Below are 26,168 nucleotides of genomic sequence, written 5' to 3' on the forward strand. Positions count from 1 at the left end.
GGGCCCTCCAGCTGATGAGGCATTGCAAGGCTGGCAATTACAATTACCCCCAGAGGCATGATGGAACTTGTAGATCTGCAACAGCTGGAGGACCCCAGGTTGCCTACCCCTGATTTACAGTAAATAGTATTTTTTTTCACCCCCTTTCTGTATTTTCCCTTTCTGTATTTTAGAAAGTAGATAACCCCTCTGTTTTGTGCTACATGAGAGACACCCATTGTTAGTTCTTTTTGGGGATTAACATCACATGTGCATAAAAAAAGTAAAACTTCAAATTTAAAGGAAAAAACTGAAGTGCTTATCTTTCTTAATCTGGTTTGTTGCATCATATAATTTGCTGTAAAATTGTAGATGCCGTTTAAACGTAACATTAAGAATAGCTGCCAACTGTCCCTCATTTCGAGGGACTGTCCCTGATTTCGAGGGACTGTCCCTGACTTGGAACAAAGTCCCTCTGTCGCTCTTTCCTCCTCATTTTGGTCTGATCTATGTATAAAATGTATATAAAAAAAATATAGAATGCAATTTTTATCTTTCATAAAAGTGTTTCCCAGTGCTAAAAGTTGCTGCATTTGTAACGGTCAAAAGCCAGTATAAAGGAATAGAAGCGGTAAAAAAAAAGCACTTGTGGGTTTAACTAATCTTTTTTTTTGTATAATTAATCTTTAAGGGTATAACAGGGGGTGTGTCCAATGCCTACATACTTTTGCTAATAGGTGTCCCTCATTTCCATCTCAAAAAGTTGGGAGGAATGGTTTACTGTAATTTTGATTACTATTATTTTAAATTGTTTGTAGGCATAATATCATGTAAATAATTTTAAGAAAGAATCTTAAATATTCCACCTCCAACACAAAAATAACTGATGTACTTTAGAAAACACCTTGTAATGTGTGTTTTAAACAAACTTACCATTTTCATTACAAGGCCATTTTGAACCTCATTGTTGAAGATTTCTATCTTCTGCGTGAGCTCCTGTATGTCAGGCTTTTTTTCTTCTGACTGTACATACTGGACCTGAAATATATGCATTTTAAATAAAAAAGTGATTGTTATTATGGCACTGAGAAATGTTTAAACGTTTGAATTAATATTTCGGTAGAGAAAGGCCAAATATGTTTACATTCTGCAAGCTGCATACACACTGTGTGGCGTTTGTGTTCACTCCCATATGGAGAAGAGCAGAGACGCTCTAAAAGTATATCAATTCAAAATGTAAACTGAGTTTTACCTCCATAACACAATATATAAGCACCGTGCTTATAGATCGCTTTTATAAGAAGCAGCCCCACCCGCTACCTTCTGTGGGCTGTTCCGTTCCACCGGGACAACCGATCGACCAGCCGGAGCTTCCGCCAGCTGATCATAGAAGCAGGCAAAGACGAGAACCGCTCTGTTCCCTTATGTGATATAAGAAACCGGAAGCAGAGAGCAAACATCACTTCCGGTTTCTCTGGCACCATTGTTTTTTAAAAGCCAGACTTTCCTAAAAGCACCTCTGCCTATTAAAAAACATCAACCCTTTATATTTTCATTCGTGCGAATTTTTTATTTTTTTTCCTATCAGGACAAGTAGATAGTATTGAGGGACAAGTAGATTGGACCCCAATTTAGTCCCTTGGACAGGTATTTCTTTTTTTTTTAAATGTCCACACCTCTTGCTAAATGCTTCACACATTAATTTAGGTTAACACACCATAGAAAATAGCTAATAGTAGTTAATCTCATTTGCATGGACTTGTTTTGTAATGTTAAAAACGTTTTGTAACAAACCACTTCCTCTAACATCCACAAATGTACCACAGACTAAGGTGTCCATTTGTCACCATGGAAATGCAGATCTTATTGTTCAAGAACAGGATGGAGGGTGTGAAAATTGTTGTTCTAGTTTCATAATCCCATCCAGTGGTGTCAGGAATGCTTCATAGGTGTTATGTCTTCAATTTAGATGGGTAAATGCATGAAATGTCAAAACACTGGAGTATAAATGTTAAAACAGCATTATGTGTGAAAATAACGTGACACATGCAGTACAATGTAGTGAGAAATGCAAAGCCCTGTACATTGGGAAGACTAAACAACATCTCAAGAAATGGGCCAACATACGAGGCAAGTTCTACAGCTCAAGACTTCCTGATGTAAATTCCCTCTTACATAGTCTTTACCATAACAGAAGTCCCCATGGGTAGATTTCCCCTGTATTCCAGTTAAGGTCCAAATACTAAATAGATGTGCTAACTCCTATTTAGTATTTGGATGTGTTCTGAAGTGTTTGTGTATTCAAATGTAATGTAGTTTTCAGCTTTTTTCATTTATTAGATTATTTTATTACTTTTTTTGGGGAATTAACACTAAGCGCAGAAGTTTTACATACACATTCTTATTAAGGTGTTGATGGGGTTTGGGTTACTTATGGTTTCACAATTCGTTGAAACTAAATTTTAACCTTTGTCCCTTATAAAAAGGGTCCATGGGAGCCAATAATCTAAACGAATAGACAAGTAAGTCCCCTCACAATAAAGCGGTGGGTTATCAGCAGCCATATTGGCAGTGTGTGTTGAAACTGGTAGGGAAAATCTGTGTAGGGAGTGTGACTTTGCTAGACAGTGCACTGTGGTTAACTTCATTCCCTTGCGTACCCCCCTCCCCCCATGTTTCATAGACCTAACCTTCTTAGGACTCTTTTTCTTTCTGTATCACCTCTCTGCTATTTCTTTGCAGATTTTTCTTTTCTTATGTGGTTAGTGTCTTTTTTAATTAATTTAACATTTGTTGATTTTATTTTCTGCTAAAATAAAAAAAAAAAACAACATAGTATGCCTGTGTCTTTTTTTTTTTTTTAACAGTGTGTATGTGTGTGTGTGTGTATATATATATATATATATATATATATATATATATATATATATATATATATATTATACAGTATGTAGCCAAGTCCCCGGCCTCTCCAGGCCTAATGACAACATCCAGAGTTAGGGACAGCTGACATTCTTCTATGTAGAGTGGGTTACGAGGCATGTTGCGTGCAATGCAAGGTAGATTAATGGGTGCCACACACTTCTTGAATGCAAAGAGATTTATTGTCTCTTAAACAGAACTGTGGGAGAGAGGGTTAGGGCCAGGACACCCTTTAGCAGTTGCAATGTTAATTGTCAGACTCCAAGATCTCTACAGGTAGACAGCCATGCAGGGAAAGGCATCCAGCAAGACACCACATCTGCAACAGTCTTGTAACAGTTTCTAACACAAGTTGTAACAAACTCCTTTACTTCCTCTACAATCTCCTCTTGTAGATATTCACTCAACTGAGCTCCCAATCTCTCTCACTAGACTTGCTGATCCACTGCCACTGGATCCCCTGAGCTCTTTCAATCTTCTCACACAGTATCTTCCTCAAGCGTCACCCCCCTTGCATGGTCACTAGCTTGGCACTCACAGATACTCCTCAAGCATCACCCCATTGGCTTGCTCAGTCCCTGGCTTGACACACAATACTGCTCTGCAAGCGTCACCTCCACTGGCTGGGTCCCTGGCTTGGCGTCCGCTGAAGTTTCCAATTCTTCACCCTCCCCAGTTGGTGAGAACACTGCTCTGGTACTTGCTCCAGCTACTCACAGTGGTCTCCAGTAACAAGGTGGATAGTCCCTTAGTGGTGACAACTTCCCCTCCAACCATGGCAGAACCGTCCCTTCTGATTGGACTGCAAGCCGCAGTCCCAATCCTACACTGCTCTCTTGCTTCTGGATAGGCCCCTCAGACAGCCTAGCAGCCAGATATCCCTGGGATAAGCCTCAGTTCTCTGGCATAGCAGCCCGGGGCAGTACAATACACACCCACCCAGACAGCCGTCCAGGTGGCACAGAACCCTGATCACCCAATTCCACCCAAATAGATAGGTTGTCCCAGCAGGCCAAGGGACTCAAAAAAATCCATGCCCATTGGCTGATATACCCCATATACTCCTAGTTGTGAACTCCACAAATCTGGCCTTTCTGGAAGGGTGGCAAGAAAAAAGCCATTGTTGAAAAAAAGCCATGAGTAGGGATGAGCCGAACACCCCCCGGTTCGGTTCGCACCAGAACTTTCGAACGGACCCCAAATTCGTACGAACTTTAGAACCCCATTGAAGTCTATAGGACTCGAACGTTCGAAATTAAAAGTGCTAATTTTAACGGCTAATATGCAAGATACTGTCCTAAAAATGGTTTGGGGACCTGGCTCCTGCCCCAGGGGACATGGGTCAATGCAAAAAAAAGTTTTAAAAACGGACGTTTTGGCGGGAGCACTGATTTTAATGACGATTAATGTGAAAAAAAAAGTGAAATATTCCTTTAAATATGGTGCCTGGGGGGTGTCTGTAGTATGCCTGTGAAGTGCCACGTGTTTCCCGTGTTTAGAACAGTCCCTGCACAAAATGACATTAAACGGAAATAACACCATTTAAAACTGCTTGCGGTTTTAATGTTATATCTGGTTCCTGCAATATGGTTGAAAATCATTGAGAAAAATGGCATGGGTAGCCCTCCCTGCCCATTACCAGCCTATTTGGGTCTTGTACGCATATTAAGGGGAACCCTGTACCCATATTAAAAAAAGGAAATGCGTGTGGCCCCCAGGCCCTATATACTCAGAACAGCAGTATACAGGCGGTGCAAACAAGACAGGGACTGTGTAGGTTTGTTGTGTTAAGTTGAATCTGTTTGTAATTTTCAACTGGTACATTTTTAAAGTGTAGCTCCAGTCAAAAAAACTATCTTTAAGCTTTTTGGAAAACATAGGGAAGGGTTATCACCCCTGTATAATTTGTTTTGTCGTCCATCTTTTTTCATCTCACTTGCTGTTGTCTCCTTCCGTTTGCAAGTAGGAGATGTTTGTAAGTTGGATGTTTGAAAGTAGGGGCCTGCCCTATATGCTCTGCAGAAATGGCGGAACAAGGTGTTGGTTTTGCCACAACATTGTAAGCCCTCAAAGTGATTCTTGGTGGGCGCTGGAGCGCCCTGCTGTGAACGATTATATCAAGAATTGTAATTTTATGCCATTGTTGAACAGTGGTAGAAAAATTGACCTTTGATGGTTGTGGTGCTGGTGCCACAACACTATAAGTCCTCACCGTTACTCTGGGTGGGCACAGGAAGGGGCCCTCCTGTGAAATATTATATCAAGAATTGTAATTACATGTCCCTGTTAAACAGGGGCAGAAAAATTGGGCCTTAGGCACTGGTGCTGGTGCCATCACACTGCAACCTCTTCCATATACTCTAGTTTTATTGCAGGAATTAGCCCTGCTGCAAAGCATTGCATCAAAAATTGTAATTAAACGCCCCTGTTAAACAGGGGCAGAAAAATTGGGCCTTAGGCACTGGTGCTGGTGCCACCACACTGCAACCTCTGCCATATACTCTTGTTTTATTGCAGGAATTAGCCCTGCTGCAAAGCATTGCATCAAAAATTGTAATTAAACGCCCCTGTTAAACAGGGGCAGAAAAATTGGGCCTTAGGCACTGGTGCTGGTGCCACCACACTGCAACCTCTCCCATATACTCTTGTTTGATTGCAGGAATTAGCCCTGCTGCAAAGCATTGCATCAAAAATTGTACTTAAACGCCCCTGTTAAACAGGGGCAGAAAAATTGGGCCTTAGGCATCACCCAGAACCAGAAATGTTCTTCCAACATATCAGCGGAGGAGAAGAGGATAGACAATCAACATAACAGGACAGTCACTCAGCATCAGCATAGGCAGTCTTGAAGGGATGTGATATTTCAAAAAAAATTATTCGGTTACATCAGCTTCAGGTGCTTGGTAGCTGTGGGTGATCCAAGACTGATTCATCTTGATGAAGGTCAGTCGATCAACTGATTCGGTGGACAGGCGCACCCTGTGATCGGTAACAAAGCCACCAGCAGCACTGAAGGTGCGTTCCGAAAGAACGCTGGATGCAGGACAGGCCAGTAGCTCAATTGCATACTGTGCAAGCTCTGGCCAGTGATCCATCCTCAAGACCCAGTAAGCCAGAGGATTTTCAGTGGAAAAGGTGTCCAAGTCTGACCTTGCCCCTAGGTATTCCTGCACCATGTAAATCAGACGCTGGCGATGGGTGCTGGAACCGATTATACCTTGGGGCTGCGGACTAAAAAATTGTCTGAAAGCATCAGTCAGACGGCCACCTTCTCCACCGCTCCTTCTGACCGATGCCTCAGCAACACGTTGTCCAGGACCAGGAGTTTGTAACCTCCCAGTCTCTGGGAACGCGTTGCACAGACCTTTCTACAAGGCCTCCCGGAGATGTATCATCCTCTGCTCCCTCTGCGATGGCAAGATAAGGTCGGCAACCTTACCCTTGTACCGTGGATCAAAGTGAGTGGCCAGCCAGTAATGGTCCCTCTCCTTGATCCGAAGAATACGAGGATCCTTCCGCAGGCTTTGCAGGATCAGGGAGGCCATGCAGCGTAGGTTAGCTGAGGCATTCGGTCCGGAGTCCTCTGGGTCACTAAGGACAACATGATCCGCAGCTACCTCCTCCCAGCCACGTACAAGTCCACGTGTTTCTTAGGACTGTAAATCATCCCTACAAGACTGCTGCTGCTGCTGATGCTGAGTGCCAGCCTCCACCTCCATGCTGACACAATCCTCCTCCTCCTCCTCTTCCTCCTCCTCATCCTCTTCCTGTGTGATGGGTGGCACAGCAGGAACACTGTCTGGATAAAGGGGGCCTTAAGAGGCAAGGAAGTCCTCCTCTTCCTGCCTCTGTTCTGCCTCAAGTGCCCTGTCCATTATTCCACGCAGCGTATGCTCCAAGAGGTGGACAAGAGGTACAGTGTCACTGATGCATGCACTGTCACTGCTCACCATCCTTGTGGCCTCCTCAAACGGTGACAGGACAGTGCATGCATCCCTGATCCTGCCCCACTGGCGTGGTGAGAAAAAACCGAGCTCCCCTGACCCTGTCCTGGTGCCGTAGTCGCACAGGTACTCATTGATGGCCCTCTGCTGCGTGTGCAGCCACTGCAGCATGGCCAACGTTGAGTTCCACCTGGTGGGCACGTCACATATAAGGCGGTTCTTGGGCAGGTTCAACTCCTTTTGGAGCTCAGCCAGCCGAGCACAGGCATTAAATGATCGGCGGAAATGCACACAGACTTTCCTGGCCTGCTTCAGGACATCCTGTAAGCCGGGGTACCTGCCCAAGAACCGCTGCACCACCAGGTTAAGGACGTGAGCTACACAGGGCACATGGGTCAGTTGTCCCTGTTGGAGGGCGGAGAGGAGGTTGGTGCCATTGTCACAAACCACCATTCCTGGCTTAAGCTGGCGTGGCGTCAACCACCTCTCGGCCTGCCCCTGCAGAGCTGACAAAACATCCGCCCCAGTGTGGCTCCTGTCCCCCAAACAAACCAGCGCAAGCACGGCATGGCATTGTTTTGCCTGCGTACTTGCGTAGCCCCTGGAACGCCTACGAAGCACCGCTGGTTCTGAGGACAGAGCACTGGAAGAGGCCATGGAGGAAGAAGAAGAGGAGGGGGTGGAGGAGAGAGGTGTGTCACAACCAATAGTAGCATTTTGGAGGCGTGGTGGCGGAACAACCTCCAACACTACTGCACCTTGTCCTGCATCCTTCCCAGCTGCCGGAAGAGTGACCCAATGGGCCGTGAAAGACAGGTAACATCCCTGTCCATGCCTGCTGGACCATGAGTCAGCGGTAATATGCACCTTACCGCTGACCGCCCTGTCCAGCGAGGCAAGGACATTGCCTTCCACATGCCGGTAGAGAGCCGGAATCGCCTTCCGTGAGAAAAAGTGGCGTTTGGGGACCTGCCACTGAGGAACCGCACATTGTACAAACTCACGGAAGGGGGCCGAGTCTACCAACTGAAAAGGCAGCAGTTGAAGTGCTAGCAATTTAGCCAAGCTAGCATTCAACCGCTGGGCATGTGGATGGCTGGGAGTGAACTTCTTTCGCCGGTCCAGCAGCTGGGGCAGGGACATTTGCCTGCTATAATCGGACGTGGGTGTACCGCTAGCAGAGTTCCCGGAAGCACTTGGCTGTAACACACCTAATTCTACACCTTCATTCCTCTCAGAGCAGGTTTCAGAGAGGACTGAAGGTCTAGTGGGGTTGGAGATGCCAGCTGATGAGGAGCAAGGAGAGGTCCGCTTTGTTCTTTGGTGTGGGTCTTTGAGGTACGCTTGCCAACAAGCTGCATGGCAGGTCAACATATGTCTGGTCAAGCATGTGGTGCCCAAGCGGCTGATGTTTTGGCCACGCGAGATACGCTTGAGACATATGTTGCAAATAGCAGCGGTGCGATCTGATGCACTCGTCTCAAAAAAGGCCCACACCAAAGAACTTTTAGAATAACGCGCAGAGGCAGCGCCCTGCACAGGCGGAGCTCTGCGGTGTGATTCAGTCGGTGTGCTGCCCCTAAGCTGGCCCCCGGAGGGCATCCTGCCTCGTTGGACATGTGCCTCCTCCTCCTCCTCCTCTCTCCTTCCAGGCACCCACGTGGAGTCAGTGCCCTCATCATCCCCTCCCTCTTCATCGCTGTAGCAAACCTGGCAGTATGCTGCAGCTTGTGGAACATGACTGCCAGATTGCTGTCCTTCTTGAGCATCCCCTCTCTCTGCGCTCACGCTACTGCCTTCCTCTAGCTGAGTGTCATCATCAGAGCCCACAAAACACTGGGCATCCTCCTGGAGCATGTACCCAACACTGTGCTCAAAGAGTTCAGGAGACTCCTCAGGAGGACGTGGTGGGTCTAGGGAAGGAGTCACTGATGATGACATTGAGAGGAGGGAAGACGATGCGTTGGCAGCTGCTTTGCTAGTACCCTGAGACTGGGTGAGAGAGGATGAGGAGGATGAAGAGGGCTTGGTCATCCACTCTACTAAGTCATTGGCATGTTGCGATTCAACATGTCCAGCTGCCGAAAAGAAGGACAAGCGTGTCCCATGGCCACGTGCTGATGACAATGCACCGCGTCCACAACCAGCACTGTTGTCTCTAGACACAGAGCCTGCTTTCCCTCTTTTATCGGCTCACGCCTGTCTGCCTCTCCTTGCTGGCCTTCCAGACATGGTAATGGCCTGAAGCGAGTTGGGTAAAACAGCAGTGTAATGGAGTCACACAACACCCACTAAGCCCTGCAGATGGCTCTATTAGAGAACAGCAATAAACGGTAGATACAGGTGTATATTGTGCTGGAGTCACACAACATCCACTAATTCCTGCAGATGCCTTTATTATAGAACACCAGAGATAAAGGGGTATACTGTAATTGAGTCACACAACACCCACTAAGCCCTGCAGATGGCTCTATTAGAGAACAGCAATAAAGGGTAGATACAGGTGTATATTGTGCTGGAGGCACAAAAAACCCACTAACTCCTGCAGATGCCTTTTTTATAGAACACCAGAGATAAAGGGGTATATACAGATGTATACTGTGCTGTGCTGGAGGCACACACAACTTCCAATAACTCCTGCAGATGGCAAGTGGGCTCAAATAGAGAAGAGCTATGTAGGTGGATATAGCGGTGTGTACTGGGTACAGAGCACGCAGACAGCACGCACAAGCTCCTAACACTACTGACTGCAAGCTCTATTATAAAAGATAGATCACTAGCTATATAGGTGAGGTGAATATAGCGGTGTATACTGTGGTCAGGGCACACAGACAACAACCACTACACAACAGCAAGATCGAAAATCGGCCGAAAACGATCGGTGTGTACTGTGTTGAAGGTACACAGAACACCCACTAACTGCTTCAGATGCCAACACACTACACTAGGCCGCCGCGCTGGCGGCCTTATATAGTGTGGGGCATGTACTACACAGCCTGAGCTATGATTGGCCACAGGCATCCTGCCTGTGGCCAATCATGGCTCTCTCCAGTATCGTCTGGGATCCTATGATTTCCAATGAATCATAATCAATTTCCTTTCCTGGAATGGCCTCTTTAGTGTTTACCTCCCAATCATATTCTTCCAGTACACCCAACAGACAAGCTCTTGGGTCCAGAGGAAGAGAAACTTTAAATACAGAGTTGACTGTGGCCACCATTCCAACCCGGTAGGGGTGCAGTTTGGGGCATCGCTACAAGAGGTGAATGAGGTCCCGTGATCACATTTGCAAAGTGTGCATGTGTACTCAGATTGCAATTTCATCAGCTGAAGCTTATGAGGAGTATAATATATCTGCAGTACAGACATACCCCACTTTTAAGTACACAATGGGGTTTATTTAGTAAAGCTAGAAAGTGCAAAATCAGGCTCACTTCTGCATAGAAACCAATAAGTTTCCAGGTTTTATTACCAAAGCTTAATTAAACAAGCTGGGGTTAGAAGCTCACTTGTTTCTATGCAGAAGTGAGCCTAATTTTGCACTTTCCAGCTTTAGTTAATAAACCCCATTGTGTACTTAAAAGTGGGGTATGCCTGTAAGTCTTTGCGTTACATTCAATAAGCATGTACCCACCGCTGGGAATATCTTGTCCCATTACTCCTCGTCCAACTGACAATTTTTGCATTCCCACTTATCCCGCGCTCTCAAGGAATGCTGCTTCAAATAAAGTCCCAGGCTGGTCCCTTAGTACACACACCTGAACTGATTATGCAGGAATTAGCTAGTTTTTATGAATCACTTTGCCTTCTTGGAACCTCTTATGCCCTTTCAAGGAGGACCTTGAAACTTGCCTACAAAAAGTATCTTTCCCTGAACTCACGGCGGGCCAGGGGGAGGGGGGCATTGGATGCTCCACTTGCCCTTGAGAAACTTCAGGAAGCAGTTGGCTTCTTCCCAAACTGTAAAGTGCCTGGGGAGGATGGGATCCCCATAGAAATATTTAAACAATATTCTGAAGCATTGCTACCAAGTTTGATAAAAGTTTTCAATATGTCCCTGGAACAGGGACCCCTCTGCCCCCTCTATGTCAAAAGCAAATATTGTTTTCCTTCTTAAGCCAGGAAAAGACCCTGTCAATCCAGGCTCATATTGACCTATCTCGTTGCTGCAAAGTGACATAAAGATCTTGGCAAAGGTGTTAGCAATTTGGCTGAATGGAGTTATAATGCCTATTGTGCATTCTGACCAAGCCGGCTTCATACCAAATAAATACACTGCCATTAACTTGTGATATTGTTTTACTTCTTAAGCCAGGAAAAGATGCTGTCAATCCAGGCTCATATCGACCTATCTCGTTGCTGCAAAGTGACGTAAAGATCTTGGCAAATGTGTTAGCAATTTTAGCTGAATGGCGTTCTAACATCTATTGTGCATTCTGACCAGGCCGGCTTCATACCAAATAAATCCACTGCCATTAACTTGCGATGGATGTTCCTAAATATACAGTCCTCAGCTGATAATGTTAGTTGTAGGGCATTGTTATCATTAGATTGGAACTATTGGAACTATTTATGGGCGGTGTTGGCGAAGTTTGTGTTTGGGCGTGACTATTTATCTTGGGTGCACCTTCTTTATAGTCAACCGCAGGCCGCTGTTAGGGCCTTTGGTACTTTGTCCCATACTGGCATAACATTGGCATAACATTGTGAAATAAAGCCCTTAGATGAGTCATCATCCCTAATGAAACTAAATACAGGAGTCGGGGGCAGATGCCACTCCGAGGACTTACTCTGCGCTCAAACCACATGCTGGATCTGTAGGTAGTAGAAATGCATCGATGATGGCAATTTGTACTCAGCTTGTAGGGCAGAAATTGTCCAGAGCACCCCATTATGAAGTATTTGCTTAAGATGTGTAACCCCATATTCTGTCCAATTAGCTTCGGACTGTATTTTGGCCAGCTCTATATAGGTGCCATTCAGCCAAATAGGACTGAATTCAGTATATCCATCTGCCTTCTGGAGATATTTGGTTTTGTTCCAAACCTTCTGAATGAGACTATATGTTCTATATGCCCTCCAGGGCCAATTGAATAGGGCCTCTGCCAATGGTGAGTAGCATCACTGCCTGGGAAGAAATACACGTCTCACTCCCTGCCTTCCCGTCTACATGTAGAGTGCCAATGATGTGCTGTGCTGCCAGGTAATAAAACCATGGGTCAAGCAAAGCTAACCCACCATCATCTTTGGGCCATTGGAGATGCTCTAGTTTGATTCTTGGGGGTCTATCCTTCCAAATTAGGGAACGGAAAATAGTATTTACTACTCTAAAATCTTAAAGTGAATAACCACTGCAGCGTTATGGAGAAAGTAAAGAAGTTGCAGCATGAGTATCATCCTGATCAGGTTTACCTTTCCCGCCACCGATAACCGTAGGGCATTCCATGTTTTGATCTTTTCGCTAAACCTTCGGAGGAGAGGGAAAATATTAAAGTGGTTAAAATCCCTTGGACTAGAAGTAGCCTGAATCCTCAAGTATTTAAAAGAGGTAGTAATAGGTATAGGGCATGTAGAGGCAACAGGTTGTGTGGCATTTCCATCCAGCAGCAGTAGGGCAAATTATGACCAGTTTATGTACAGTCTGGGAAAAGCCACTGAATTTGGTAAAAGTAGACATAGCTTCCTGTAAGGAAGCATCAGTATCTCCCAACATAAGCAGGGTGTCATCAGCATACATAGTTACATCGTTACATAGTTAGTAAGGGTGAATAAAGACACTAGTCCATCCAGTTCAACCTGAGTGAATTTCTACAATTGTCCCTATCCTTGTACATTGCACGCTCACATCGGTCCCTACCCTCAGGGAGCCCACAATCCAAGGTCCCCATTCATATACTACGGCCAATTTTGGACATAAACCAATTAGCCTACCTGCATGTCTTTGGAGTAGACATACAGCATCATCATTTTTTTGCAGAGTCCCATAACAGAAGCCCACAATATTAGAGTTGGACCTGTTCCCGAATGTCAAAGGCTCCATAGCCAATGCAAAAAGTAGAGGGGACAATGGACATCCTTAACCACTTCAATACTGGGCACTTAAACACCTTCCTGCCCAGACCAATTTTGAGCTTTCAGCGCTGTCGCACTTTGAATGACAATTGCGCGGTCATGCTACACTGTACCCAAATGAAATTTTTATCATTTTTTTCCCACAAATAGAGCTTTCTTTTGGTGGTATTTGATCACCTCTACGGTTTTTATTTTTTGCGATACAAATAAAAAAATACCGAAAATTTTGAAAAAAATATGTTTTTTTTTGTTTCAGTTTCAAAACTTTGTAAATAAGTACGTTTTCTCCTTCACTGATGGGCACTGATGGGGCTACACTGATGGGCACTGATAAGTCGGCACTGATGGGCACCGATGATGTGGCACCAATGAAGTGGCACTGATGAGGTGGCATTGATGGACACTGATAGGTGGCACTGATAGGCGGCACTGATGTGCGACACGGATGGGTGACATGGATGGGCGACACAGATGGGCACTGATCGGTGGCACAGAATGGCATGGATGGGCGGCACAGATGGGCATGGATAGGCGGCACAGATGGGCATGGATAGGCGGCACAGATGGCCATGGGTGGGCACTGATAGGTGGCATGGATGGGCACTGATAGGCAGCACAGGTGGGCACTGATAGGCAGCACAGGTGGGCACTGATAGGTAGCACAGGTGGGCACTGATAGGCGGCATTGGTGTTATACTGTACTAATGGATGCCAATCAGTGCCAAACAATAATGCATGCCAATCAGTGATGCCCATTGTGGGCACTGATTGGCATCCATTATGGGCACTGATTGGCATCCATTGTGGCACCGACTGGCATCCCTGGTGGTCTAGGGAGGATTACCTTTTGCTGGGCATCCCTGGTTGTCTGGTGGCGTCCCTGGTGGTCCAGTGTGGGCATCCTCGGGGGGGCTGTGCTGATAATCGATCAGCACAGACCCCCCTGTCAGAGGAGCAGCCGATCGGCTCTCCTCTACTCGCGTATGACAGACGCGAGTGAGGAAAAGCCGATCACCGGCTCTTCCTATTTACACTGTGATCAGCCGTGATTGGACACGGCTGATCACGTGGTAAAGAGTCTCCGTCAAACTGACACCCCGCAACAACGATCGCAGCGATGCGCGCCCCCGGGGGCGTGCAGCGGCTCATAATCCTGATCACGTCATATGATGTCCGATCAGGATTATGCAACCACTTTGCCACCGTCAATTGCCTATAGGGCAAGTGGTTAATGCAAAAGTATGGGACAAAGTACCAGTGGCCTGCGGTTGACTATAAAGAAGGTGAACCCAAGATATATAGTTAGGCCCAACCCCAAACTTGGCCAACACCACCCATAAATAGTTCCAGTCTATGCTATCAAATGCCCTGGTGGCATTGAATGATAACAATGCCCCACAATGGCTGCACAGTGGTGTAGTGGTTGGGTGACACAGTGGTGTAGTGGTTAGCACTCTCGCCTAGAAGAAGGGTCGCTGGTTAAAATCCCAACCACAACACTACCTGTCTGGAGTTTGCATGTTCTCCCTGTGCGGTTTTCCTCCGGGTACTCCAGTTTCCTCCCACAATCCAAAGACCTGCAGGTAGGTTAATTGGCTTCTGTCCAAAATTGTCCCTAGTATATGAATAGGGACCTTGGATTGTGGGCTCCTTGAGGGTAGGGACCAATGTGAGTGTGTAATGTACAGGGATAGGGACAATTGTAGACACTTACTCAGGTTGAACTGGATGGACGGGTGTCTTTAGTCAACCTTACTAACTATGAAACCTACATTATCAGCTGAGGACTGTATATTTAAGAACATCCATCGCAAGTTAATGGCAGTGGATTTATTTAGTATGAAGCCGGCTTGGTCAGAAGGCACAGTAGACGTTATAACTCCATTCAGCCAAATTGCTAACACCTTTGCCAATATCTTTACGTCACTTTGCATCATTGAGATAGGTTGATATGAGCCTGGATTGACAGGGTCTTTTCCTGGCTTAAAGCGGCTGATGTGTTTTCTTTTCCTCACCTGCAAAGGAAAAGGCATAATGAGCTAGTATGCACATACTAGCTCATTATGAAATACTTGCATTAGAACTAGGCCCTGACATCTGGCCCGATCCACGCCGAGGGAGCCGACATGTTCCCTCTGCGTTTCTTCCTGGTATCGCGGCTCCGGTGCTGTGCCGCGATATCGTCCCTCCCGCGCATGCTTTGATTTCTTCACGGCAGGGTCCGGGCTTTCAGCCGAGAATCCCCTGTGCACATGCGCCACTGCAGTCAGCGGCGCATTGGGAGGGGATTTTTTTTTTTTTACCTACAGGTAAGCCTTAATATAGGCTTTCCTGTAGGTAAAAGTCCCAAAAATGACTATGTAACCGCTTTAAGAAGGAAAACAATATTTGCTTTTGACATAGAGGGGGTCCCGGCTCCAGGGACAGATTGAAAACTTTTATCAAACTTGGTAGCAATGCTTCAGAATACTTTGTTCTTTGGAGCCCAGACAGCTTCTGGGCGTAATATAGCATGTCCCTGGGTGCATCCTTACCTGGGCTCGCTGAGACTTTAGCGATTTAGAGCTTGAGTCTTTTATCTTCTCTACACCTCATGGAATCTCTTCCAGTATTCACGTGGCAGCTCCATCTTGGAAGTTGGGACCCACGGATTCAGATTGTCCTTTATGGGTTATTCCTATAGTGCAGAGGGCCAGCAGGGGTTCCACAGTGAGCACTGTATGATTCTGTGAGGTAACGGTAAGTAGGCTGGGGGAGGATCACTCACTGATCAGCAATGGGAGCTGTGGGAGATGTCTCCTCTCACATGCCGGTCCTGGCAACGCCCCCTGTGAACAGCAATTTTAAAGTCTTCCCACAGATTCTCAATTGGATTTAGGTCTGGACTTTGACAGGGCCATTCTAAGACATAAATATGCTTTGATCTAAACCATGCCATTGTAGCTCTGGCTGTATGTTTAGGGTTGCTGTCCTGCTGGAAGGTGAGTTTCCACCCCAGTCTCAAGTCTTTTGCAAACTCTTTCTTCTAAGATTGCCCTGTATTTGGTTCCATCCATCTTCCCATCAACTCTGACCATCTTCCCTGTCCCTGCTGAAGAAAAGCATCCCCACAATATGATACTGCCACCACCATGTTTCACGGGGGATGGTGTTTTCAGGGTGATGTGCATGTTAGCTTTCCGCCACACATAGCTTTTTGCATTTAGGCCAATATTTTCAATTTTGGTCTCATCTGACCAGAGCATCTTCTTCCATGTGTTTGCTGTGTCCCTCACATGGCTTCTTGCAAACTGCAAATGGGACTTCTTATGGCTTTCTTTCAGCAATGGCTTTCTTCTTGCCACTCTTCCATAAAGGCCAGATTTGGAATGTTTAATGCACAACTAATAGTTCTCCTGTGGACAGATTCTCCCACCTGAGCTGTGGATCTCTGCAGCTCCTCCAGAGTTACCATGGGACTCTTGGCTGCTTCTCTTATTAATGCTTTCCTTGCCCAGCCTGTTAGTTTAGGTGGACGGTCATGTCTTGGTAGGTTTGTAGTTGTGTCCTACTCTTTCCATTTTTGGATGATGGATTGAACCATGCTCCATTAAATGTTCAAAGCTTGGGATATTGTTTTATAACCTAACCCTGCTTTAAACTTCTCCACAACTTTATCACTGATCTGTCTGATGTGTTCCTTGGCCTTCATGAGGCTGTTTGCTCACTATAGTTCTCTAAGAAACCTCTGAGGGCTTTACAGAACAGCTGTATTTATACTGAGGGTGTAAAAATAAGGGGGGAATCCCTCGCGCTATCAAAGTGGACGATGAGTGAGTATGTTTATAGTAAATAATAAATTGCTGCTAGACCTGAAAATATAAAATACATATAAAAATATAATTCCCACTTTAAGTGCACTGTATTTATACTGAGATTAAATTACACACAGGACTCTATTCATGAATTAGGTGACTTCTGAAGGCAATTTGCATAGGTGCTCAACCTGTGGCCCTTCAGCTGCAAGTCCCATCATGCCACTGCCTTTGGGAGTCATGCATTGCAATGGGTCGTGGGACTTGTAGTTCCGCAACAGCTGGAGGGCCACAGGTTGAGCACCCATGCATTAGAGTTTAGTTAGGGTATCAGAGTAAAGGGGGCTGAATACAAATGCATGCCACACTTTTCATATATTTATTTGTAAAAAAAACTTTGAAAACCATTTATCATTTTCCTACATACTACACAATTATGTGCCACTTTGTGTTGGTCTATAACAGGGATCTGCAATTAGTGGACCTCCAGCTGTTGCAAAACTACAAGTCCCATCATGCCTCTGCCTCCGGGTGTCATGCTTGTGGCTGTCGGAGTCTTGCTATGCCTCATGGGATTTGTAGTTCTGCAACAGCTGGAGGTCCGCTAATTGCATATCCCTGGTCTATAACATAAAATCCCAATAAAATACATTTACTTTTTTTCTGCACTAAACCTTTCATTTAATCATAAGTGATTGCCTTTGTTACATTGAAAAGTCAGTATAATAGAAAGGTTGTGTTAAGCACTAGCCAATTTAATTAATTATTTAATGCACTTTGTGGTCTGTACTGTATAAGGGGGGTTTGACTGGGGTATCCTTTGTTTTAATACATTGTGCTACAATCTGTCCCTCTTTCCCATCTTAGAATGTTGAGAGGTATGTGGACAGACTGGAGATGACCCCCAGTCAGGTTTTACTGTTGTCTAGGGCTATGTTTTAGAGATTTTGCCTTACTTACTATCTCAAGGACAACAATTTCAACAGACAAGGAAGTAAATGAAACTTCCCAAAGGAAACACAGTCAGAAAAAATCATGTTAAAGGAGAAGTTGGAGTTTCTAAAAGATAAACCCCTATACTCTATCCTGTAGCATTGCTGTAATGCTGCAGCTGTTCCACGTCTGATCCAAGAACTGAACTGAGTGATCACATGCTTGCTGATTCCTCAGTTCTCAGTCTGCTTGTAGCATAGAGTCTGTCACTGCTCTCTGCTCTGCCTCTCCAACGGTCATTCGAGTGCCTGGCTGGAGAGGGGGTGGGTGCAGCTGGTTTCGGCTCTCAGCCATGTACTAAGAGCCAGAGGCGTACTAAGTGGGGGGGCGGGGGGGCGTGCCGCCCCGGGTGCCACACACTGGGGGGGGTGTCAGGCCAGCCCCCCCCTCCGCAACTGAAGTGTCAGACAGCCGTGCCTCGGGTTCGCAGCCCATACAGAGAGAGCCCGAGGCACTGGCAGTGGGCGGCATTGCAGGGGGGGGGGGGTGGGAGCAGCACCCGAATAGAGTGACATCTGCCGGTTCAGTGATCCGGGACCCGGCTCCCCTTCTCTCAGTGGTCGCGTCGCGCTGCCGTTCTGATCAGTCTCGGGCAGTGGCTGTCACTCACAGCCGAGCAGAGTGAAGCCGCCTCCCCCTCCTCTATGCACAGCACTGTGTAGACAAGGAGGGGGAGGCGGCTTCACTCTGCTCGGCTGTGAGTGACAGCCGCTGCCCGAGACTGATTACAACGGCGCGACGTGAGTCACGTGACCACAGAGAGAAGGGGATTATTGCTCCGGGTCCCGGATCATTGAGCCGACAGGTGACACTCCACTCGGGTGCTGCTCGCACCTCCACCCTGCAATGCCGCTGCCTTGGGCTCCAGGTACACTATGAGTCCTTAGGGGAGGCTGTGCACTGTAGGGGGGTTCTTTACTGTGGTGGGTCCTGCACTGTAGGGGGGTCTGCACTGTAGGGGGTCCTGCACTGTAGGGGGTCCTGCACTGTAGGGGGGTCCTGCACTGTAGAAGGAGTCCTGCACTGTAGGGGGGGTCCTGCACTTTAGGGGGGTCCTGCACTGTAGGGGGGGGTCCTGTACTGTAGAAGGGGTCCTGTACTGTAGAAGGGGTCCTGCACTGTAGGGGGGTTAATTACTGTGGTGGGTCCTGCACTGTAGGGGGGGTCCTGCACTGTAGGGGGGGTCTGCACTGTAGGGGGGGTCCTGCACTGTAGGGGGGGTCCTGCACTGTAGAGGGGGTCCTGCACTGTAGAAGGGGTCCTGCACTGTAGGGGGGTCCTGCACTGTAGGGAGGTCCTGCACTGTAGAAGGGGTCCTGCACTGTAGGGGGGTCCTGCACTGTAGGGGGTCCTGCACTGTAGGGGGGGTCCTGCACTGTAGGGGGGGTCCTGCACTGTAGGGGGGGTCCTGCACTGTAGAAGGGGTCCTGCACTGTAGGGGGGTCCTGCACTGTAGGGGGGTCCTGCACTGTAGAAGGGGTCCTGCACTGTAGAATGGGTCCTGCACTGTAGAAGGGTTCCTGCACTGTAGGGGGGTCCTGCACTGTAGAAGGGGTCCTGCACTGTAGAAGGGGTCCTGCACTGTAGGGGGGGATCTGTACTGTAGGGGAAGATTCGGCACTGTAGGAGGATTCTGTACTGTAGGGGAGTCTGTACTGTAGGGGGGTGGGTCTGTACTGTAGGAGGGTCTGCACTGTAGGGGGGGGGGTCTGCGCTATAGGGTGGAGGGGTCTGTACTGTAGGAGGGTCTGCACTGTAGGGGAGGATTCTGTACTGTAGGGGGGTCTACATGGTAGGGAGGGGGGTCTGCACTGTAGGGGATCTGTGTAACATGCAGAGGGTCCAGAGCTGTGAGGGGCTGTGTAATGTAAAGGGGTGCAGAGGTGCAGGGTGCTGTGTAATGTAAAGGAGTCCAGAGGTTCAGGGTGCTGTGTAATGTAAAGGGATCCATAGGTACAAGGGCTGTGTAATGTAAAGGGGTCAGGAGGTTCAGGGTGCTATGTTATGTAAAGGGGTCCAGAGGTACAAGAGCTGTGTAATGTAAAGGGGTCCAGAGGTGCAGGCTGCTGTGTAATGTAAAGAGGTCCTTAGGCGCAAGGTCCTGTGTAATGTAAAGGGGTCCAGGGGTGCAGGGTGCTTTGTAATTTAAAGGGGTCCAGAGGTGCAGTTGTGGAGAGGGGGGGGTACACAGTAGTGACAAAAAGATATTGAAGGATGCAGAGGTATGCAGGGGTGTTTTTACATTTTTACATTTTATGGTGGGGGGGGGTGCCCGATATAGGATCCGCCCCGGGTGCCAAATGCTCTAGGTACGCCCCTGCTAAGAGCTGAAGCCAGCTGTCAATCCAGCAGCAGGATAGATCCCTTTTGGCTAAGATCACGTGTAGTATCTGTTCTTATAAGCTGCCAAAGGAGGCACTGTGCTACCCCTACAGAGAGGGGAGGGCTAGTGGTTCCAATGGTGTAATTTGCACCTGGAAGGACGGTTTCAGTAGGGTTTACAACGTGCTGCCCGACAGATACTGGGGGCCGATGCATGTTGGAGTCTGAGCTGTCCGGAAGGGTGCCCTTGGTGAGGATGGGTGCTGCTATTGGCCTGACCCAGAGGGTCGGGTACCTGGCCTTCTGGCCTGGATTGGGGTAGTTCTAGCCCCGGACAATTTTTTGGGAGGGAACACAGGCTGCTCTCTAGCTGCGAGAGAGGAGTGGTTAGTACTTCCCAAATGTAATTAGGTAGGAGGGATGGGAGCGGAGTGATGGTGGCAAAGGACTCTCACCAAGCTCTCTGAACTTCATGCCTGCCTGCCTGCCTACGGTGGGGGCTGCTGTGGTCTGGGCTGTTGGTCAGGGCGGTCTTAAAAGTCTATGGAGTATGTGCCCCTGGAGTGGCAGTCCAGGGGTGCCATAAAATCACTGAGAGGGTCACTTAGATTTTGGGCACCAAGGTCACTGCACCATAACACGCTTTTTTAGGACCTGCCTCTTGGGCCGGGCCTTTTGGCTGGGACCAGAGGAATTTTTTATTCCTGGCTGGAGGGCCTGGTCATTGTGTTACACAATGGCCACCTTTTTCACTCTCCTCTCCACTTATTCCTCCCCCACTTTATTTAATTTATTACCTTTGTTTTATTTGTTTGTCATTTTTGTTGTGTTTGTCACTTGCACGTGTGTGATGAGTAGGGTCACAGGTCCTCGGGCCTGTCCTAAAAGTCTGGGGAGAGGGTGGACATGGCCTTCTGGCTTAGTTCGCCCTCTCTCTTCTGGAGTCTCCCTTTGGGGGAGCCCTACCTAGTACTTGGGTGGGTCTGTTTTGGCAGACCTTCCAAAGAAAGGGGTCTGTCTGGTTTTGGTCAGACAATGTTTTAAGTACCCTTGTCCCTGTCAAGAGCCTAACTCCCTGGGGGATTCAGGGCAAGGCCATCTGATTACAGAGGGCTTGTGTACCCGTTGCACTTTTTTGTGTATCACTCCCTATGTGTGTGCACATTTTTTTGGCACCGGGTGAAGTTTTTGAGTGTGTTTTGCACGCCACAGGCTTTCAAAAAAGCAGGATAGATCCCTACAATATTGTCAGAATACTTCCAGAACCTCGAGTGACTCTGCCAAGTCAGCTGTCAGCTGATTCTGGATCACAAGAGAACAAAAAGTAAGTGCACCACAGAAGTATGACCAAAACAGCTTTGGCTACACACTTTTAAATCTGGAAATGCTACAACCCCTGACAGCTTTGATGGCCTCATGCACACTGGATGTTTTTATAGCTGCTCCTAGGGGCATCAGTTTTTTTTTCAGCCTCTAAACTCCCCTGAATGTTATCCTACGTGTCCATGCACACATAGGCTTTTAGCAGTGTTTAGGGGCAAGGGCTTTCAGAGGCAGGAAAAACCCCACTGCCAGTGTGTCTAGGAAGTGCTTGAGGATTTATTCATTTCAATGGCCAGAATAAATTATTTATTCTGGCCAATGAAATGAATTAGTGCCCAAGAGCTTGACCCCTTTAAAAGCTCCTAAAACCTTGTAAAAGTTTTAGATACTTTAACAAACATCAGGCATTTTTTCTTCAAAAAACACTGCATGCTGCTTCTAGAGAGGTTAAATAAATGTCCTTTGCGCATGTTGTCTGTTTTCCTGTTATGGATTTTCCCTCACTTTTCTTGGTAAAATGTTGTCCCCACTATAGTAAAAGGAAAGCTCTCCAACAAAGCCCCAGATAATAATATAACCCAGCAGGGGTTCCTTCCTTACTCTATCTAAAACAAAAAAAAAGGAAACGTTTTGGTTATTGGTACACTATCATTTAATTTTAGGAAGTGCAATGCAAAGGATTCATATACTTGAATAATGGCTGCTCTATTTATTCTAAATGATTTTATGGGGTGTGCTGTGTACGTTATGTGCAGATGTGTGGTGTGCGACTCGCTTCCGCCCACAACACTTCTTCTGTTTGCACTACCTCCATCGTGAGATGATTGTAATAGGAGCACAGGAAGGGACCACGGCTGCTCTTTAAGAACTTATTATCAGGGCAAATTTCAAATTAAAAAACAAAGAACATATTCAGTAGATTTCTCCAATGCATTTCCCCGTTTTTTTTTTCATTTAAAAATGCTGAAAAAGTACTGAAAAATACCTGCTAATCTGCCTTAAATATAGTGTACTTCTAACTTCCTGTTTGAACTGACAAGACAGTTCCTTTTCTATACTGAAATCCCAGCCTACATTGCTAACCTTGCCATTTCCCCTCTGACAATAAATGCAAGGGACACTTTTTCTTCTGACCATAAATTTAAGGGGTATTTCTCTGTTATGCAATCCAAAGAACCATTTCTCATCCGAGCAACAAAGCTTCAGCGCTTCTTCTAGGTGACATTTTATTGACTGAAGGAGGGGGCGTTATTCTCCGAACCGACCAATGTAAAGGGCATTTCTCCTCTCATCATCAATGTAATTCTGTCCAAAATTAATTGGCTCCTGTCCAAAATTGGCCCTAGTATATGAATGGGGACCTTGGATTGTGGGCTCCTTGAGGGTAGGGACCGATGTGAGTGTGTAATGTACAGGGATAGGGACAATTGTAGACACTCACTCAGGATGGACTGGATGGACTGGTGTCTTTATTAAACCTTACTAACTATGTAAGGGGGCATTTCTCCTCTCATCATCAATGTAAGGCAGGCGTCTAAAACTGGCAGCCCTCCAGCTGCTGCAGAACTACAAGTCCCTTGAGGAATTGCAAGGCTGACAGTTACAAGCATGACTCCCACAGGCAGAGGCATGATGGGACTTGTAGTTCCACAAAAGCTAGAGGGCCATGAGTTTGAGGCCCCAGATGCAAGGGGACATTTCTCCTCTCATCATCAATGTAAGGGGGCATTTCTTCTTTGGCTATAAATGCAAGAGGGTATTTCTTTTCTGACTGTGAATGTAAGGGGACATTTCTCCTCTGATCACCAATGTAAGGGGGTATTTCTCTAATGTTTATTAATTTAAAATGGCATTTTCCCATGGCCATTCATAAAAAGGGGTATTTCTCCTTTGATCATCGATATAAAAGGAGGTATTTCTCCACTGACCAATAATTTAGGTGGATAAAAAAGGAAAATTGCACATAGAGGACAGGTAAGCAGCCAACCCGCCACTGGATGTACAGTACAAAACAAAATAAAACAAAAATGTGGCACTAAAGTGAACACGTAAGCAACATGTGAATCAAAAAAGTTGCAAAAAAGAGAATAAAAAATTTGAAGTGGGTCAAACAGGCAGTCTTGAGGGAATAATTTCAATCAGGATCCTACACCACTGGAACAATGGTAAGGATTACACCCAATGATAGACTGGGTATATCGGGCATCCAAAATTTGGCAAAGCATGCGACGAATCACATCATGTTTATGCATGAAAAAGATCATTTGCACATAGCGTGATACTGTATAACATTTAATAGTAAAAAAAAGGGGTTTACACTTCCAGCAAATACAACAAAACAAGTAAACAGCAGTAAGATTCACTCTGAGCTGACAATCAAACAGCACAGCCTCAGAATGCTGTTCTGACGCCACCAGGAAATGTACAGCATGCTTGAGGCTGTGCTGATTGATTGTCAGTTCAGAGTGAGGCTCGAGCCGCATCGTGCTGTTTACTTCCTTTGGATTTTTTCCGACGGATTTTGGCACAAACTTGTCTTGCATACAGACAGTCGCACAAAGTTCTAGGAAAATCTCATCGTTCAGAACGAGGTGATGTAAACCACATACGACGGGACTATAAAGAGGGTAGTAGCCAATAGCTTTCGTCACGTAATTTATTCTGAGCATGTGTAGCACTTTGTCGGAATTGTCTGCACACAATCGGAATTTGTTGTCAGAAAAATTTAGATCCGGCTCTCAAACTTTGTGTGTCGGAAATTCAGACGGAAAAAGAGACACATGATTGGATTTTCCGACAACACGATCCGATCACAAATTTTCCATTGGAAAGTCCAACCGTGTGTACAGGGCAATACAATATCACACTAGGTGCGGATTATCTCTTTTTCAACACATGATGTGATTCATCGCATGCTTTGGAGCCCAATTTTGGATGCCTGATATACCCAGTCTATCATCGGGTGGAATCCTTCTTACCATTGTTCCAGTGGTGTGAGATCCTGATTGAGGTTATTCCCTGGTACGTGTGTCCACCAAATCTAGTAAGCATGAATACTTTACCACTTTGATTGTACCTTCAAGATCCATCTTGGACTACACAAGAAAGACTTCTCACATTTATTTTCACACCTATTTTGGTTTTAAATGGACTTTCCTTAGATGTTTTTATTTTCAATATGAAATCATTTCATGTTTTGTTTGTGGTTATATTCATTCATTTCAGGGTGGAGCTAGTACAAGACGTCACAGCACACCACGTTGCAGTCAGTTGGCGCGAGCTGCAGCTGTCTCTTTCTTTTAAAGAAGTATCTGTTCATCTGTGGTGCGCATTTGTATTGGAAGTTTTTAATAAAGGAATTTTTTACATCTATCTACTGCACTATGGAAGTCCTTGCCCCCCCAAACGGAAGTGCCACAGAGTGCTATGGAAGACCTGACTTATCAGTGGAGGAGAGGATCGGATGGATGGATGGATGTCTGAAGGTGCCATCCCTGCTTGAGTGATCCCTCCTATCTGTGCTGGTTTGATCTCCGTAACAGAAATCCTACATTTTCGGTAAGCGGTCATCTGGCATCTAATATTCCGTGGATATAGGGTGGGATCATGCTGTAAGAAGGATTCCGGGCGTTTCTGTCCAAGGATTTAATTTACATTTCATGGACTTTTTTTGTATATCATTTTTTTTTTTTGGTATTCCTTGCTGGACATTTAATTATTTAATTAATTTCCTCCACAACACGGTGTTAGATCAACCCAGGTGTAGATTTTTATTTACAGTTAAAACTTTGTATCTTGTGAGTTTATATACATTGTATATTTTTGGTAGCGCATCTAGTCTTATTTACACATATGTTCATTTATTCATTGCTTCAAATTTTTTATTCACTTTTTTGCAACTTTTTTGATTCACATGTAGTTTTCCTGTCCACTTTAGCGCCACATTTTTGTTTTACAATAATTTAAGTGGACATTTCTCCATGAACTATCAATGTAAGCAGTCATTCTACACTGTTCATCAATTTAAGAGAGTATTTCTCCTCTGACCATCAATGTTTGGAGGCATTTCTCTGCTGACCCTCAGTGTAAGATGACATTTCTCCACTAGCTATCCTCTTTTCATGAATTTAAGTGGGCATTTCTTCTCTGATCATCAGTGCAAGTGGGTAATTCCCGCCTGACTACCAATATTAGGAGACATTTCTCTGCTGAACATCAATGTAAAGAGGCATTTCTTTCCTGACCATCAATTTAAAGAGGCAATTCTCCACTGACCATCAATAGAACACATTTACCAATGTATATTTAAGATTTAACACTTTATACTTCTTTTCTTGTTATTAGTATTGTTTGTTTTACTTTATGATTTTTTTTTTGTGTATGCAGTTAGGGTGTAAAAAATGACTCACTGGTGAGCCTGTACTGGAATGATACCAAAGACCTCTGGCTATCTACTACCTTGCTCTTCTCTATCTTTCTTTCTCTTTTACTTCTATTTACACTGCAGACTATCTCTGCATCGCTCTCAGTTTAGCACACTGGTCATGTATCTGTATCCCGTATTTACCGGCGTATAACACGCACACTCATTTTAAGAGGGAAGTTTCAGGAATTTTTTTTGTATTGGCGTATAACACGCACACGCTATTTGCATGTGATTTTTATGGTGAAAAAGTGAGTGTTATACGCCAATAAATACAGTATATAGATATGTAAGTAAATATATGGTCAACTGGTCTATGGTGCCGTCTGTTATGCAGTGCACCGTCGGCCAGTCTGCATAAGACTGTTGAATGTACACATGAATCGATGCTACATA

General features: G+C 45.8%; 1 protein-coding gene across 1 annotated transcript in view; it reads right to left on the minus strand.

The window, feature by feature from the left end:
- Positions 1 to 26,168, minus strand: part of RASSF5 (Ras association domain family member 5) — a 96,266-nt gene that overhangs the window by 48,403 nt on the left and 21,695 nt on the right. The window contains exon 2 of the mRNA XM_077481166.1: positions 913 to 1,017. Within this exon, the coding sequence (XP_077337292.1) occupies positions 913 to 1,017 (105 nt within the window). The remainder of the gene's footprint in view (positions 1 to 912; positions 1,018 to 26,168) is intronic.

This window comes from Lithobates pipiens, unplaced genomic scaffold (genome assembly GCF_037356315.1).
Source record: "Lithobates pipiens isolate NorthernLeopardFrog02 unplaced genomic scaffold, aLitPip1_a1.2 Scaffold_16, whole genome shotgun sequence".
Classification (NCBI taxonomy): Eukaryota; Metazoa; Chordata; class Amphibia; order Anura; family Ranidae; genus Lithobates; species Lithobates pipiens.